Below are 15084 nucleotides of genomic sequence, written 5' to 3'. Positions count from 1 at the left end.
AGGAAAAGGGGCCGCAGATCGGGCAGCCTTCTGAGAAGCCGGAGGAGAACGAGTAAACTCCCACTGCCGTCCGTTGTTTTGCTAATGTGCAATCGTTAGAAAATAAAATTCATGACCTACTATTAAGATTATCCTACCAACGGGACATTAAAAACTGTAACATCTTATGTTTCACTGAGACGTCGCTGAACGACAATACGGACAATATAGAGCAAGCGGGATTTTCCATGCACCGGCAGAACAGAGACGCTACCTCTGGTAAGACGAGGGGTGGGGGTGTGTGTCTTTTTGTCAATAACAGCTGGTGCGCGATGTCCAATATTAAAGAAGTCTCGAGGTATTGCTCGCCTGAGGTAGAGTACCTTATGATAAGCAGTAGACCACACTATCTACCAAGAGAGTTCTCATCTGTATTATTTGTAGCCATGTATTTACCACCACAGAATGAAGCTGGCACTAAGACCACTCTCAGTCAACTCTATAAGGCCATAATCAAAGAAGAAAATGCTCGCCCAGAAGCGGAGCTCCTAGTGGCCGGGGACTTTAATACAGGCAAACTTAAATCAGTTTTATCACATTTTTACCAGCATGTCACGTGCAACTAGAGGGAGAAAAAAAATACTAGACCACCTTTACTCCACACACAGAGATGCATACAAAGCTCTCCCCCGCCCCCCATTTGGCAAATCTGACCATAATTCTATCCTCCTCATTCCTGCTTAGAAGCAAAAACTAAAGCAGGGAGTACCAGTGACTCGCTCAATGCGGAAGTGGTCAGATGACGTGGATGCTACACTACAGGACTGTTTTGCTAGCACAGACTGGAATATGTTCCAGGATTCATCCAATGGCATTGAGGAGTACACCACCTCAGTCAACGGCTTCATCAAAAAATGCATCGACAACATCGTCCCCACAGTGACTGTACATACATATTCCAACCAGAAGCCATGGATTACAGGCAACATCCGCATTGAGCTAAAGGCTAGAGCTGCCGCTTTCAAGGAGCAAGAGACCAATCTGGACACTTATAAGAAATCCCGCTATGCCCTCAGACGAACCATCAAACAAGCAAAGCGTCAATACAGGATTAAGATTGAATCCTACTACACCGACTCTGACGCTCGTCGGATGTGGCAGGGCTTGAAAACTATTACGGACTACAAAGGGAAAACCAGACGCGAGCTGCCCAGTGACGCGAGCCTACCAGATGAGCTAAATGCCTTTTATGCTCGCTTCGAGGGAAGCAACACTGAAGCATGCACAAGAGCACCAGCTGTTCTAGATGACTGTGTGATAACGCTCTCAGTAGCCGATGTGAATAAAACCTTTAAACAGGTTAACATTCACAAAGCCACTGCTCCAGACCGATTACCAGGACGCGTACTCAAAGCATTTGATTTGATTTGACTGTCTATGGGACAGCCTAGAGGCTGTGTATGCAAGTCTAGCCTGCTCATTCTGTTTCATGGCCTAGACTACTGCTAGAGTGCAGCAATCCAGATGCCTTTACTGACAATCATGGCTAATGGCTCCTCCAGCGAGCTTCGTTTTGGTATCATCACATTACCTATATCAGCGCTGGAGATGCTGCTGTGGGACCAACTCTTTACATCAATATGGAATATGGAAGCCCAATATGGAATACCCCCATCCGTCCCATCCATCCCTTGCCATTAAAAGAGTTAGAGAGCCAGAGCAGTTATAGGGACTCATGTGAGGGAATCAGCTGAATGCTAAGGTTAGACTGCCTGCCAAGGATCTCTACTGATGGTAGGAAACTCCTCATCCCTATCCCCTGCCATTAAGAGCCAGAGAGGTTACAGAGATTCATGTGAGTGCTAAGGTTAGAATAGACTGCCTGCCATGGATCTCTATCTAGAGGGAATGGATCCGAAGGCAACTATAAGAGGAAACTGTAGATGGCAGCTGGCTGAGGAACGTGACTCGTCAGTCCTCCTGTGGAATGAACAAGGGCAATTTGACTCCAACTCTGCTGAGGCTTTCAGTCAGCATGAACTGGGTTACACACTCACACAGATAGACAATATAGAGAAAAGCATGAATCATAAATGGAATCATCAATGATTCAACATGTTCCTGCTCTGCATTCACCAGATAAAGTATGGTTAGAATAGAAGTTATGGAAGTGTTGGCAAACATTAATAGACAGAGATAGAGAAAAGAGGTGAGGCGTTAAGATGGACGGAGCTTTTACAGGAGGGTGCATCACAAATTGCACCCTATTCCCTTTATAGTGCACTACTTTTGACGGGGCCGGTCAAAAGTAGTGCAATATGTAGGGAATAGGGGGGCATTTGGGAGGCAGACAGGGAGAAAATAGACTGGGTGTGGTGACTGTAGAGGAGCCATGGAGGCTGACAGACCATGACCTCATCATTATGTCACACATCCTCTATAGATGGGATGTCATTAGTGCAGTGCATGATGGGAATGAAAACAAGGGTTGCTGCATGAACATAATACTGGAGAGAGATGTGATTTAAATAGAGAAATATGGGACTTCAATTGTGTTTGGTGTTAGAGAGACAGAAAGAGAGAGACAGAAAGACAGAGAGAGACAGAGAAAGATAAAGAGAGAGAGAGATACTGAAGTGTATATTTTCATCAAAATGAAAGCACTATTAACAGAGGAAGACTTGAGTCAGTTCCTGCTGACATGCTATCAGGTCATGGGACGCATTCCAGAGCAGTTGCTCCAGCTAGCTCCTATTTGTTTTCATATGAACAACATTAGCCTTATTACAAATAAAAATTGCCTCAGCATGGCTTCTCCCTACTGACACAAACCCACACATTCAAACACATATACACACACACACAACACAAATACCAAATTGCAGCAGGAGAGGGGAGGGGGCCATAGACAGTTTAAGGAGGGAACATCTGGAGTGGTGGGGTTCAGACCTGCAGAATCAGCAACATACATACAGTAAAGCCCCCACACATTCTCATACCACCACTTCCTAGCTCCGCCTGGGAGCACTCACTCACCGCAGATGTAAAAAGCTGTGATACATGTGTATACTGTAAATATGCTATGCAAGCACATATGACATAGCTTATCACAGCCCACTTCACATAGCCTATCACAGCCCACTTCACAGTCTTGACTAATAGAACACTTTATCAAAGTGTTCCATTTTTTATGCCAAAAAGAGGTGATATTCAATATAATAAAAACGGCCAAGGTAAGCCTTTTAATATTAAAACAGACCACTGAGATGTAATATTAAACACCAGACAGATACTCAATACTAATTATTTAAATAAGATGAGAGGCCCCTAGTTGAGAATTGACATTCAATCAATTCAAATGGGAAATTCAACTCAACCTCCATTTACCTGTGTGTGTGTGTGTGTGTGTGTGTGTGTGTGTGTGTGTGTGTGTGTGTGTGTGTGTGTGTGTGTGTGTGTGTGTGTGTGTGTGTGACCAGTGGTGTGCTTTAAAGTATTACTTAAGTACTTTTAAAGTATTACTTAAGTCGTTTTTTGGGGTATCTGTACACTACTTTACTATTTATATTTTTTTTACAATCTTTACTTTTATGTACACACAAAAGTACTCATTACATTTTGAACGCTTAGCAGAACAGAAATGGTCCAATTCACACACGTCTCAAGGGAACATCCCTGGTCATCCCCACGGCCTCTGATCTGGCGGACTCACTAAACATAAATGCTTTGTTTGTAAATGATGTCAGAGTGTTGGAGAGAGTGACCCTGGCTATCTGTCTGGTTTGCTTAATGTAAGGAATTTTTTATTATTTGTACTTTTACTTTTATTTTTGATACTTAAGCATAGTTTAGCAAATATATTTACTTTTGATACTTAAGTATATTTAAAAACAAATACTTTAAGACTTTTACTCAAGTAGTATATTACCGGGTGACTTTCACTTTAACTTGAGTCATTTTCTATTAAGGTATATTTCTTTTTACTCAAGTATGATAATTTAGTACTTTTTCCACCACTGTGTGTGAGTGTGTGTATGTGTGTGCTTGCGAATGTGCAAGTGTGTTTAAAATGATAACATTGACAAGACTGTTAGGCACATGAAGATCAGCACACACCTGAGGGGAAGGTGAGACAGGAGTCAACACAACACAGCAGAGCCCATATGATTCACTGCAGAGATGATCAGATCTAACAGATACTGTATCTCTTCAAAGGAGGCCACATAAGGAGTCCGGCGAGTGTTTTACTGTTTTCCTGGAACACAGACAGGATGTAACCTTGTTCCTGAGGCTGCCAGGGAAAATAAGTACCAGGAAGGAAAGAGACAAAGGATGTGCATCCCAAATGGCACGCTATTCCCTATGTAGTGCACTACTTTGACCAGGGCCCATTGGGCTCTGGTCAAAAGTAGTGCACTATATAAGGAATGGAATAGAGTGCCATTTGGGACGCATTAAAACCACAAAGACACAGGATTCTAACCTAGCAGTCACAGTTAAATCATTGTAATGGGGGAAGCATCGTGGCATCATTAAGAGACTGAGGAGGGAATCGATCGAACTTATGGAACGGATCGGAAGGATGTTTCAGTAGCTCTCTGTATCAGTGGTGAAGCCTGCCTGCTATTCTGTTGTGATTGAGGAGAGAATAACATTTTATCTATAGTAAGTGGGGTTTCTTTCAATATTAGGAAGGATCTAAATAAATGTGGGGGAAGAAAAGTCAATTCAAGCGTCAGTGACATGAATTATAAACAAGACAATAGTAAAGATGTCGTCCCCCACGAATGATGCAGAGCCCCCCCTTGGGCCAATTGAGATATCGCATGTGACAAACACATTTCAGTTCATTACTATAGCTCCCACCTTGAGCCAATCAGTGTAATTGTGTGAATGCCGTATATCTATGGCAAGACGCATCATTCAACTAAGTTTCGTAACAATCGGGCCAGTACTGTCTGAGATATCACGTGTGACTAACGTATTAACGGACTGTGAAAGATCCTGACACTACACAGTCACAGGTCAAGATAACTATCAAGACAAACGATCCTCTCCCTGTGCTGTCTAGAGCTGTAGACACAGTCTGTTAGGCCCAAGTCTAACCCTTCAGCTGTGCGCTAATATTAGTGCCCTGAGTCCTGTGACCAAGAGCGGTGTGTGTGTGTGTGTGTGTGTGTGTGTGTGTGTGTGTGTGTGTGTGTGTGTGTGTGTGTGTGTGTGTGTGTGTGTGTGTGTGTGTGTGCTTAAATTCAGACACAGATAATGGTCTGCGGGTGGATAGCCTAAATCTGGAGTTCATGTGCACACTTCCAAAACACACACATGCCTTACTTCAAAGATAATAGAGGTTGCAGCTACTGGTGACTCCACTGGGGCTGAGGCAACAATACTTCAACAATAACCACCACAGAGAAATGCAACATGGCTACAGAGGAGCGGGACAACAGGAAGAAGTGCTCTGCTTCACAGCTGGATAGCACTTACACAGAGCAACACTACAAAGCTCTAATAAGACTGTGTCGACCATATATAGAATGGGGTAAAAAAGACTATTGACTTGCGTAGAACTGAAAAAATATGTGTCATATTTCTACATTTCACTCTTATTTATGCATGTATCAGTAGCTGTGTTAAACAAGATATAAAACGGACTGCTTGTTGTAACAAAGGCTATTCACGTTTAATGCGAGGTCAATAGACACCATCCTACCAGTGTGCACAGCAAGAAATGAAGTACTTAACACATAAGATGGAATAAATTGCATTAAAATGACCTAATTCAACTGTACTGTAAAACTGTGTGTGCTACAGAAAAGCAGCAGAAGGATAGAACGTCCTCTGGTTGATGTATAAAAGTTAGACATGAGGGACTTCAGTAACTAATAGTGTCAACAGGTTCTATATCGCCTTATTTCCTGGATTCAATATTGCCTTACTTCCTGGATCTACATCTAAAATACAGAATCCAGGTAGAAGAGGATTGGTTATTCCACCAATAGAGTGCCTTTTGGGTAGTGTAATTTGGTTAAACAAAAAAAATGTCACTAAAGTTTTACATTCTGTAATAAAGAGCACATGTTCAACTTCAGAAAATATATATTTTCTAGATACTGATAAGATTAAATAACACTAGGTCTGATTGAAAACTGTTGTATCAAAAGTAAAACAGACGGCCAGAAACACAAGGACAAAATTGGGAATTATGAAACTAACTGAAATATTAAATAACTAGGCCTGCAGTATGCTTGTACAGTAGCTAAAGTTGAATCCGGCAAATGAAACGCTGTACTGTGTATTTAACAGCACTAATTAGTGAGTCATCTGCATAGATAAGCAAGGAACCATAGTTTAAAGGAAAATTAACATGATAAGCATGGAGTAGATCAAATGCATTTCTTGTTAAGCATTGTCTTGCCATCATAATTATCCAAATTGTGACCCCCTTTCTCCTGCTACCTCAGATTACACACACCCTGTTATTAACTCTAAATAAATTAACTTTAAATCAAAATCTATTACAGTTTTCTGTTTAAAATTTGAATTGAACACACACACCCGTATCTGTTAAAATCAACCAAATGTATGCCTTTTGTAACTTAGATACATATCCAATCAAAAAAGTGTGATCAGGGTAATGACATTTAAACTCAACAAAAAAAGAACATTCCTTTTTCAGGACCCTGTCTTTCAAAGATAATTTGTAAAAATCCAAATATCTTCACAGATCTTCATTGTAAAGGGTTTAAACACTGTTTACCATGCTTGTTCAATGAACCATAAACAATTAATGAACATGGAACGGTCATTAAGACACTAACAGCTTACAGACGGTAAGCAATTAAGGTCACAGTTATGAAAACGTACGACACTAAAGAGGCCTTTCAACTGACTCTGAAAAACACCAAAAGAAAGATGCCCAGGGTCCCTGTTCATCTGTGTGAACGTGCCTTAGGCATGCTGCAGGAGGCATGAGAACTGCAGATGTGGCCAGGGCAATAAATTGTATTGTCCATACTGTGAGACGCCTAAGACAGCACTACAAGAAGACAGGACGGACAGCTGATCATCCTCGTAGTAACAGACCACGTTGTTGGTCTGTCAGTTGACAGTGAGAGGACGTTTCTTTTCTTGCTGAGTTTATATTGTTTCTCCCTTCCTGTAGACAGTGGAAACAAGTGAGACATTTTTGAATTTCTTTCCACAGTAAAATGAATCTGATTAGAAAATGTGAGAGGACTACAGACATGAGTTAGATTTTCAGTCACACATTCGTCAATAAGGCAATTATAATTGAAAAATGTCTTTGATTAGTCATCAATGACTTCAGTGCTTTACTATCGCAACGAAGTGAAATAGGAATAGAAACTGAGCCCGTCTCTGGATCTAGAATCTACTATACTAAGATGCATCACAAAAGTAACCATATTCCCTACATAGTGCACTACTTTGGGTCTATACCAGGGCACATAGGCCATTTGGGACGTATCCTAAGGCAATGACCTCGTCCGTCTCTATACGCTACAGGATGGAGCACTTCCTCTAGTTCCGGTGTGAGTGGTCAGTGGCCCTAATTTATACCAGCTGGTCTGCACGCAGCGAGGTAAGGCTGTGTGTGTGTGTGTGTGTGTGTGTGTGTGTGTGTGTGTGTGTGTGTGTGTGTGTGTGTGTGCGTGCGTGCGTGTGTGCGTGCGTGAGTGAGTGAGTGAGGCTGCTCCTGCTCGCTGACGTGGAGCGCTCGCTCTGGTTGGTCTGCCTAAGAATCACTGCAGACACCTCCCTCTCTCCCTGCACAGGATCGGTACATCCGAACATCACACCTGCGGGACAGGTACAGGATGGCAACAACAACTGCCCGAGTTACACCAGGAACACACAATCCCTCCATCAGTGCTCAGACTGTCAGCAAATAGGCTGAGAGAGGCTGGACTGAGGGCTTGTAGGCCTGTTGTAAGGCAGGTCCTCACCAGACATCACCGGCAACAACGTCGCCTATGGGCACAAACCCACCGTCGCTGGACCAGACAGGACTGGCTAAAAGTGCTCTTCACTGACAGATCGCGGTTTTGTCTCACCAGGGGTGATGGTCGCATTTCGTTTTTTTTCATCTATGGAATGAGCTGGAGGTGGAGGGTCCGTCATGGTCTGGGGCGGTGTGTCACAGCATCATCAGACTGAGCTTGTTGTCATTGCAGGCAATCTCAACGCTGTGCGTTACAGGGAAGACATCCTCCTCCCTCATGTGGTACCCTTCCTGCAGGCTCATCCTGACATGACTCTCCAGCATGACAATGCCACCAGCCATACTGCTCGTTCTGTGTGTGATTTCCTGCAAGACAGGAATGTCAGTGTTCTGCCATGGCCAGCGAAGAGCCCGGATCTCAATCCCATTGAGCACGTCTGGGACCTGTTGGATCGGAGTGTGAGGGCTAGGGCCATTCCCCTCAGAAATGTCTGGGAACTTTCAGGTGCCTTTGTGGAAGAATGGGGTAACACCTCACAGCAAGAACTGGCAAATCTGGTGTAGTCCATGAGGAGGAGATGCACTGCAGTACTTATTACAGCTTGTGGCCACACCGGATACTGACTGTTACTTTTGATTTTGACCCCCCCCCCCCACCCTTTGTTCAGGGACACATTATTCCATTTCTGTTAGTCACATGTCTGTGGAACTTGTTCACTTTATGTCTCAGTTGTTGAATCTTGTTATGTTCATACAAATATTTACACATGTTAAGTTTGCTGAAAATAAACGCAGTTGACAGTGAGAGGACGTTTCTTTTCTTGCTGAGTTTATATTGTTTCTCCCTTCCTGTAGACAGTGGAAACAAGTGAGACATTTTTGAATTTCTTTCCACAGTAAAATTAATCTGATTAGAAAATGTGAGAGGACTACAGACATGAGTTAGATTTTCAGTCACACATTCGTCAATAAGGCAATTATAATTGAAAAATGTCTTTGATTAGTCATCAATGACTTCAGTGCTTTACTATCGCAACGAAGTGAAATGGGAATAGAAACTGAGCCCGTCTCTGGATCTAGAATCTACTATACTAAGATGCATCACAAAATTTACCATATTCCCTACATAGTGCACTACTTTGGGTCTATACCAGGGCACATAGGCCATTTGGGACGTATCCTAAGGCAATGACCTCGTCCGTCTCTATACGCTACAGGATGGAGCACTTCCTCTAGTTCCGGTGTGAGTGGTCAGTGGCCCTAATTTATACCAGCTGGATCTGCACGCAGCGAGGTAAGGCTGTGTGTGTGTGTGTGTGTGTGTGTGTGCGTGCGTGCGTGCGTGTGTGCGTGCGTGAGTGAGTGAGTGAGGCTGCTCCTGCTCGCTGACGTGGAGCGCTCGCTCTGGTTGGTCTGCCTAAGAATCACTGCAGACACCTCCCTCTCTCCCTTCCTCCCTCCATCTCTCACTCCCTTCCTCCCTCCATCTCTCCCTCCCTTCCTCCCTCCATCTCTCACTCCCTCCCTCCGACGCCCATGGCCCAGCTCAAACCCCAATAACACCCCTCGATACCCTCCTAACCCCTCACCCCCCCCTGCTCGCACGCTGCAGATACGGGCCTCTGGAAAAGAATGCCTCACATTCTAACCAGGGCCTTCCACACCCATCCCAACCCCTACTCTCCTCTCTCCACCCGCATGTACAAACTGAACACACAGTCCAGCTGGCAATAGGGGAGAGACATTAGGAAAAGCTGTCAGAACTTCAACATGTCTGACTAAGGAGAAATGGGAGACGGTGCTTTCCTCTTTTCTATTCTCACTCAGTCCCCCTTATACTTCTGACCCTCTTTTTAGCAGTAAATCTTATGAAGTCCAAGGAATAAGTACAGAGTAATCACAGCAGGTTATCCAGGATGTGAACCTCATTATGTGTGGATTAGTAGTGCATTTTAATTAACCACACATGATGACGAAGAAGTAACCTGTTTTTCAACTGTTTTCATGAGAGAGAATGGGGAAACTTCTGTGGAAAGGGATCGTGCTGGGGCCAAAATCTACATCTGCGTACCAAATGGCACTCTATTCCCTATAGTGCACTACTTTTGACCGGGGCACATAGGGCTCTGATAAAAAGTAGTGCACAATATAGGGGATAGGGTGCCATTTGGGGTGCAGACTACACTTCCAAGCCTACTGTAATCTTGAATGTGGGCCAGGAACATTACATTAGGAAAACTTTGGGGGAGTGGAAGAGAGTCCACGTCAGTCCACGTCCAATGATTACTTCCACAGAAGAAGAAGACTTTTAGCAAAATCTCCAGTTCAAAGCTGATTTGCAACCAAGAAGTTAAACCTAGGGCTGGATTCAATCCGTATTACCGAAGATCAGCGTTGTAGCGCGGGGGGAATTTAAAGGTGCTTTCCGATTGAGCCAACGTATGCAGCGTTTACTGTGAATACAGTCTCCACGAACGCGGAAACGTTGCATTTAAATTTCAATCATGCTACAACGCTGATCTTCAGCACTACGGATTGAATCCAGACTCTGGTTCTTCTGAAGTTATACTTCAAGGTTTTATGTTTTTACATTTGAGTAGGTCCCTATATGGCAAGAAAAGCACTTACAAACCTTTGCAGTGTACTACCAGCCCTCAGGATGTCAAAGATAATATAAAGAATCATACAAGTTCAAACCCTTTCTGTCTGCATTAAACACAAATAAATGGGTGCCTCACTTCCTTTTGTAAGCTGCAAACAGAGCTCCTTTGAACATGTTACATCTTGGAGAGGGGCTTGGCTGCCTCGTCAACTACAAAGCCACTAATGTTGCTCTACAACAGGACTCTGGGGCTTGTATCTCTGTCTCTGTCTTTGTACCATGGTGGCCCGCTAGCCCCAGCTGCTTCACACTTCAAGCCAGAGGAGCACTATCCCTGAAGTGTCCAGTCTACACGGTATCATGGTTACGTCCCAAATGCCAACCTATTCCCCAAATAGTGCACTGCTTTTAACCAGTGCCCTGTGCTCCCAGGTCAAAAAGTAGTGCATAGGGTACAATGTGGGATGCATACCATGTCACTGGTTTCAAGGGGCATGAGAGGTGACAGAGGGTCAATGGGGTAGTCTAACTGCATTAGGCCTCAGCCAGCGCTCTGCTAGCCTCACCTCTGTCTGAATGCATCACATTACAACACAAAGATCTGGGATTAAAATCTCTTCTCATAGAACCATGTCAGACCAGGCCAGGCATGTGAGTCTGTCGGAGCAAAACAAACCTTTACAAGGCAGAGTTTGTCTTCAGAAGAGTCAGAGAGAAGGAATGTGTCTGTTTATTTAACATCTCTGCTTGTCCGACATGGACATTCCTGATAACGTCATACCGACCAATCAACACTGTGTATTAGCTGATGGTCCCGAGCCCACTTCAGTATCGTTGAAAAAAACTCCAGAACCACCTCACAGTAATGCGCTAGTTGAGGAAAATGGTGGTCACACCAGATACTGACTGGTTTTCTGATTCACGCTACTACCTTTTTTTTAAGGTATCTGTAACCAAAAGATACATATTTGCATTCCCAGTCATGTGAAATCCATAGATTTGGGCCTAAGGAAATTTTTTCAATTTCCATTTCCAACTGTAACATTGTAAAATCTTTGAGCAAGGCTCTTAACCCTATGATATAGTGGCTCTTGCCACTGTAATGTATAGGCCTAAGGTCAAGACAATAACAAGACACAGTGGCTGAAAAGATTCAACCACACCTTCAACCAAACTGGAGAGCAACATCTGTCCGGTGGAGTCCACAAAGCATATTGCATGTAACATGACCTACAGCATGGTCAGTCAAGTTAATATTTCAGACATTTTCGAACTACTAAACAACTACTGATTTAGAACCACAGAGTTACCGCAAGTCAAGAATTGCCTCCACTATTCCAGCACAATTTCAACTTTAACATTTCAACATCATCAAATCACCTATGTTTAGTCTAATACAGTGACAACTAAAAGATAGCAAAAACTATTTAGTCCAATCAAAGTAAGCTAAATATGATGTGGCTGTCCATAGTACTGATTTCTCTGTGTGTGTGTAAGTAGAAAAAAGCATGTTGTCTCACCCTACTTGAAGAGAAATGCCAATTCCATCCTCCTCTCTTTCATGTTGCTCAAACAGTCTATGACTCTGTCATACATGTACTGTAGTAGCTACATACTTTTAGTTTTGGATGTCCTAGGCTACCTGGCTAAAATGTTTGCTCACTAGCCTAACTTCCTCTCATGGGCAATGATGCGCCAGCTAGTTAATGTTAGCCTCCTACACATATTGAACCTCCATCCTTTTAGGCCAGAGGCACAATGTATGAATTTATGGTTGGATCAGAATCGCCATTATAATCATTGGCCAGTACAGAGAATGAAGTAAAACCACAAGTCCAAATCCTTATCTCTATCCATGGCTAATTTAGGAAAGGGACGATTTTAACAAGCTAGCTAGCCACTGGATGACAGCGACAACACAACGTGATGCAACAATGCAAGTTTTTTTCTGTCAAATAATTTGTCTTCCGATGTGATGTGATACAGTAGGTGTGACGCCAAATCCAACTGGCTTCCCTTTACACTTTTTTTTGGTGTGCAAGGACCATTCACAGTTGAGCTCAGTCAGTTTAGCTCAACGCTGATTGGCTATTATTATTTATTTTTAATCAAGGGAGGCCAAATGCTCACTGGCTTCCCTTGCTTTGAATGCTATGGGCGGCAACAATGTCATACTATTTTGTACCACTGACCAGAAAGCATCAGATAGATATCCTACACATATTAAGACAGAGGGGCGCTGTTTCGTTCGCCTGGCTTTCTCTGGTGAGTTACGTTTAGCCTCTTGCGAATTGAAGGGACATTTATGAAACACAGAGTTGAAAGATACATTGTTTTGTTTCTTTTTTTCTTGGTCAATTTTTGGGGAAGTGTGGCTTCGGTTGGCATCCATGAATACACCCCTCTACTCTGCATTAGATAGAGAGAAAAACATGGACACTTAGACACACATCACACATGCACACAAGGCGAGGGCTATGACAGCCAGATTGTGTGCTTCTGGAATGATAAAGAGCTGCAGTGGTTCTCTTCTCCCTCCATCAAGTGCCTTGTTCACCAAAAGGAGGGGGAGGGTTACCAGCCTCAGCCTCCAGTGACCAAACCATGTCAACATGGCTGGAGGGGTAGACTAGAGGAATACCGCAGTGGATTACTGTACATCCCAATATGATAGCCTATTGTTTACACCATCAAATCAGATTCATACACAAGTGTTATTATTACAAAGCAGTATGATGACCCAGATAACAGCTGTCACTGCTATAAGCTGGTTTATAACTAGATGTTGTAGTCAGACCAGACTAGACCACAGCATGTGCCAGGTTTGCTGATGGAATATTATTGTGGTTGTTACCATGCTGGTTCGCAATGCACTGGTCATCTATTTTAAGGTATAGGGTTTGACACTGAAAGCAGCTGGACACTGTAGAGTGAACGCCAGCAGATTTCCAATGTCAGGATAAATTTGATTACTGCCATGTTAGTTGTGCCTGGTGCTGTGGGCCATTTAACCCTTCCTGTGCAGGATTGGTTGGTAATGGAGAAAATAGGACAGGCTGCAGTATTTTCCAGCTCTCTGGTCAAGGAAAACTGTCAGAGCCTTTTCAAATATGATGAACATGCATCTTTCTGGTCATTTAATTGGAATAGCAGTTTGCCAAAAGGCAGCAAAAACCCTCATATGCTCTTTGGGGTAAAGAATGTGATGCGCCAGTCTGGTGATTCCGTTAGGAACAGTAGGCTATCAGTAGGCTATCAATGACGTTTTTTGCAGTCATGTTTTTGTGAATGGATTTTCAAATAGAACATAAAACAGAACGCTTTTTCAAGCGCACACTGCACAGCCACCCTTATTTCATTAACACGTCGATGAATACCGACACATTCACTCCAAGCCTTCGATCCCCCACTGTTAAAATGTTGAATGTGCAGTTGATAATTTAGCAACAAGAACCAGATTAATCCTCTAACTGTTGCTTATTTCTTGTTTTATGTAGGCTATAATAAAATAACTTACATTTCTCTGTTAATGTCAGTTTCTCATCAAAATCGTTCTCAAGATCGTTGTATTCCATTTTTTCGATTTAAGCAATTCGCAGTCCTTTTCCAGTTGCAGTCATTCCTCAAATATATCGAAGGACAGGATAACAAACTCCCGGTACAGTCTGACCACCAATACGCCCTTCGTAAATCCAAAATGGAACGGTAGGGAGAAAAAGATAATATAATAACTGGACAGAAATCCAGTGAAAAACGGATGTGAAAAATTACAATGACAAGTAGTCGATAAAGTCTCTGTTATTTCCTCTTGAGGTAGAGAACCTATCAGATGCTATTCTATTTCAAATTCTAATAGATCAACTACGAAATCGAGAAGTCCGGGCTGGGCACAGGGACTTGCCCGTAGCAATAGAACTGCTTGACGAATATTTATGAGCTACAGCCGCTGCCTGCCTCTCTGATAGACTCTACCATCTGGGCTACCGGGGGTAACCAAAACGCGGTGCGCCTACTCAAATAAAATATTTTATGGATAACATGCTATCACATCTAGAAATGTTAAACACGTCTAGATCACTTGTTCAACATTTGCATTTGTGTACTATAATGTGTTTTTTTTTACGGAGAAAATAGGAGAATATATCGAGTTTTGCGAAAGGTTGACCCCCATGTTAGAAATGGTTATATCCATCAATAATCTACCCTGGACACTCCAAGCAAGGTAGACTATCTATCCAAGGAGCCCACAGAAATCTGTGCTGTGACCATAATAGCACTTAGGCTATTACAACTTTATAAACAGGTAATTAATCAAAGGGGGTAACACGGTCACTTGAACTCATATAAAATGTGTCATTGCTTTTTGTCTGTCTTTTTTGTATTGCTCTTTATTCCCTAACTAAGAGGCAAACAGTGAATGGAAACAGCTTGCAACATAGGGTACAGGGGAATTAATGTTTTAATTAAATAAGTCTGTAGTGTGACACAGTGAGAGAATAGTGGTGTTGATTAGGTAATTAATAATTAATACGACCTTCCT

At 42.9% G+C, this 15084-nt stretch overlaps 1 protein-coding gene across 13 annotated transcripts in view; it reads right to left on the bottom strand.

Moving 5' to 3' along the window:
• Positions 1-14468, bottom strand: part of LOC139392065 (MAP7 domain containing 1b) — a 53272-nt gene extending 38804 nt beyond the window's left edge. For 8 of the 13 annotated variants that reach the window (XR_011629637.1, XM_071139739.1, XM_071139740.1 and 5 more), the window contains exon 1: positions 14062-14454. Coding sequence is in view for 12 of the 13 variants with exons in the window: in XM_071139739.1 (XP_070995840.1) it covers positions 14062-14119 (58 nt within the window). In the remaining variant the exon portion in view is untranslated. Of the gene's footprint in view, positions 1-14061 lie in introns of all 13 variants that reach the window. The other 5 variants (XM_071139743.1, XM_071139745.1, XM_071139750.1 and 2 more) reach the window with 2 other exon arrangements.
• Positions 14469-15084: the final 616 nt, after the last annotated feature.

The sequence above is a fragment of the Oncorhynchus clarkii genome, chromosome 32 (genome assembly GCF_045791955.1).
Source record: "Oncorhynchus clarkii lewisi isolate Uvic-CL-2024 chromosome 32, UVic_Ocla_1.0, whole genome shotgun sequence".
Classification (NCBI taxonomy): Eukaryota; Metazoa; Chordata; class Actinopteri; order Salmoniformes; family Salmonidae; genus Oncorhynchus; species Oncorhynchus clarkii.
Note: the sequence above shows the minus strand (reverse complement) of the source record. Positions and strands in the feature narration are given on the sequence as shown.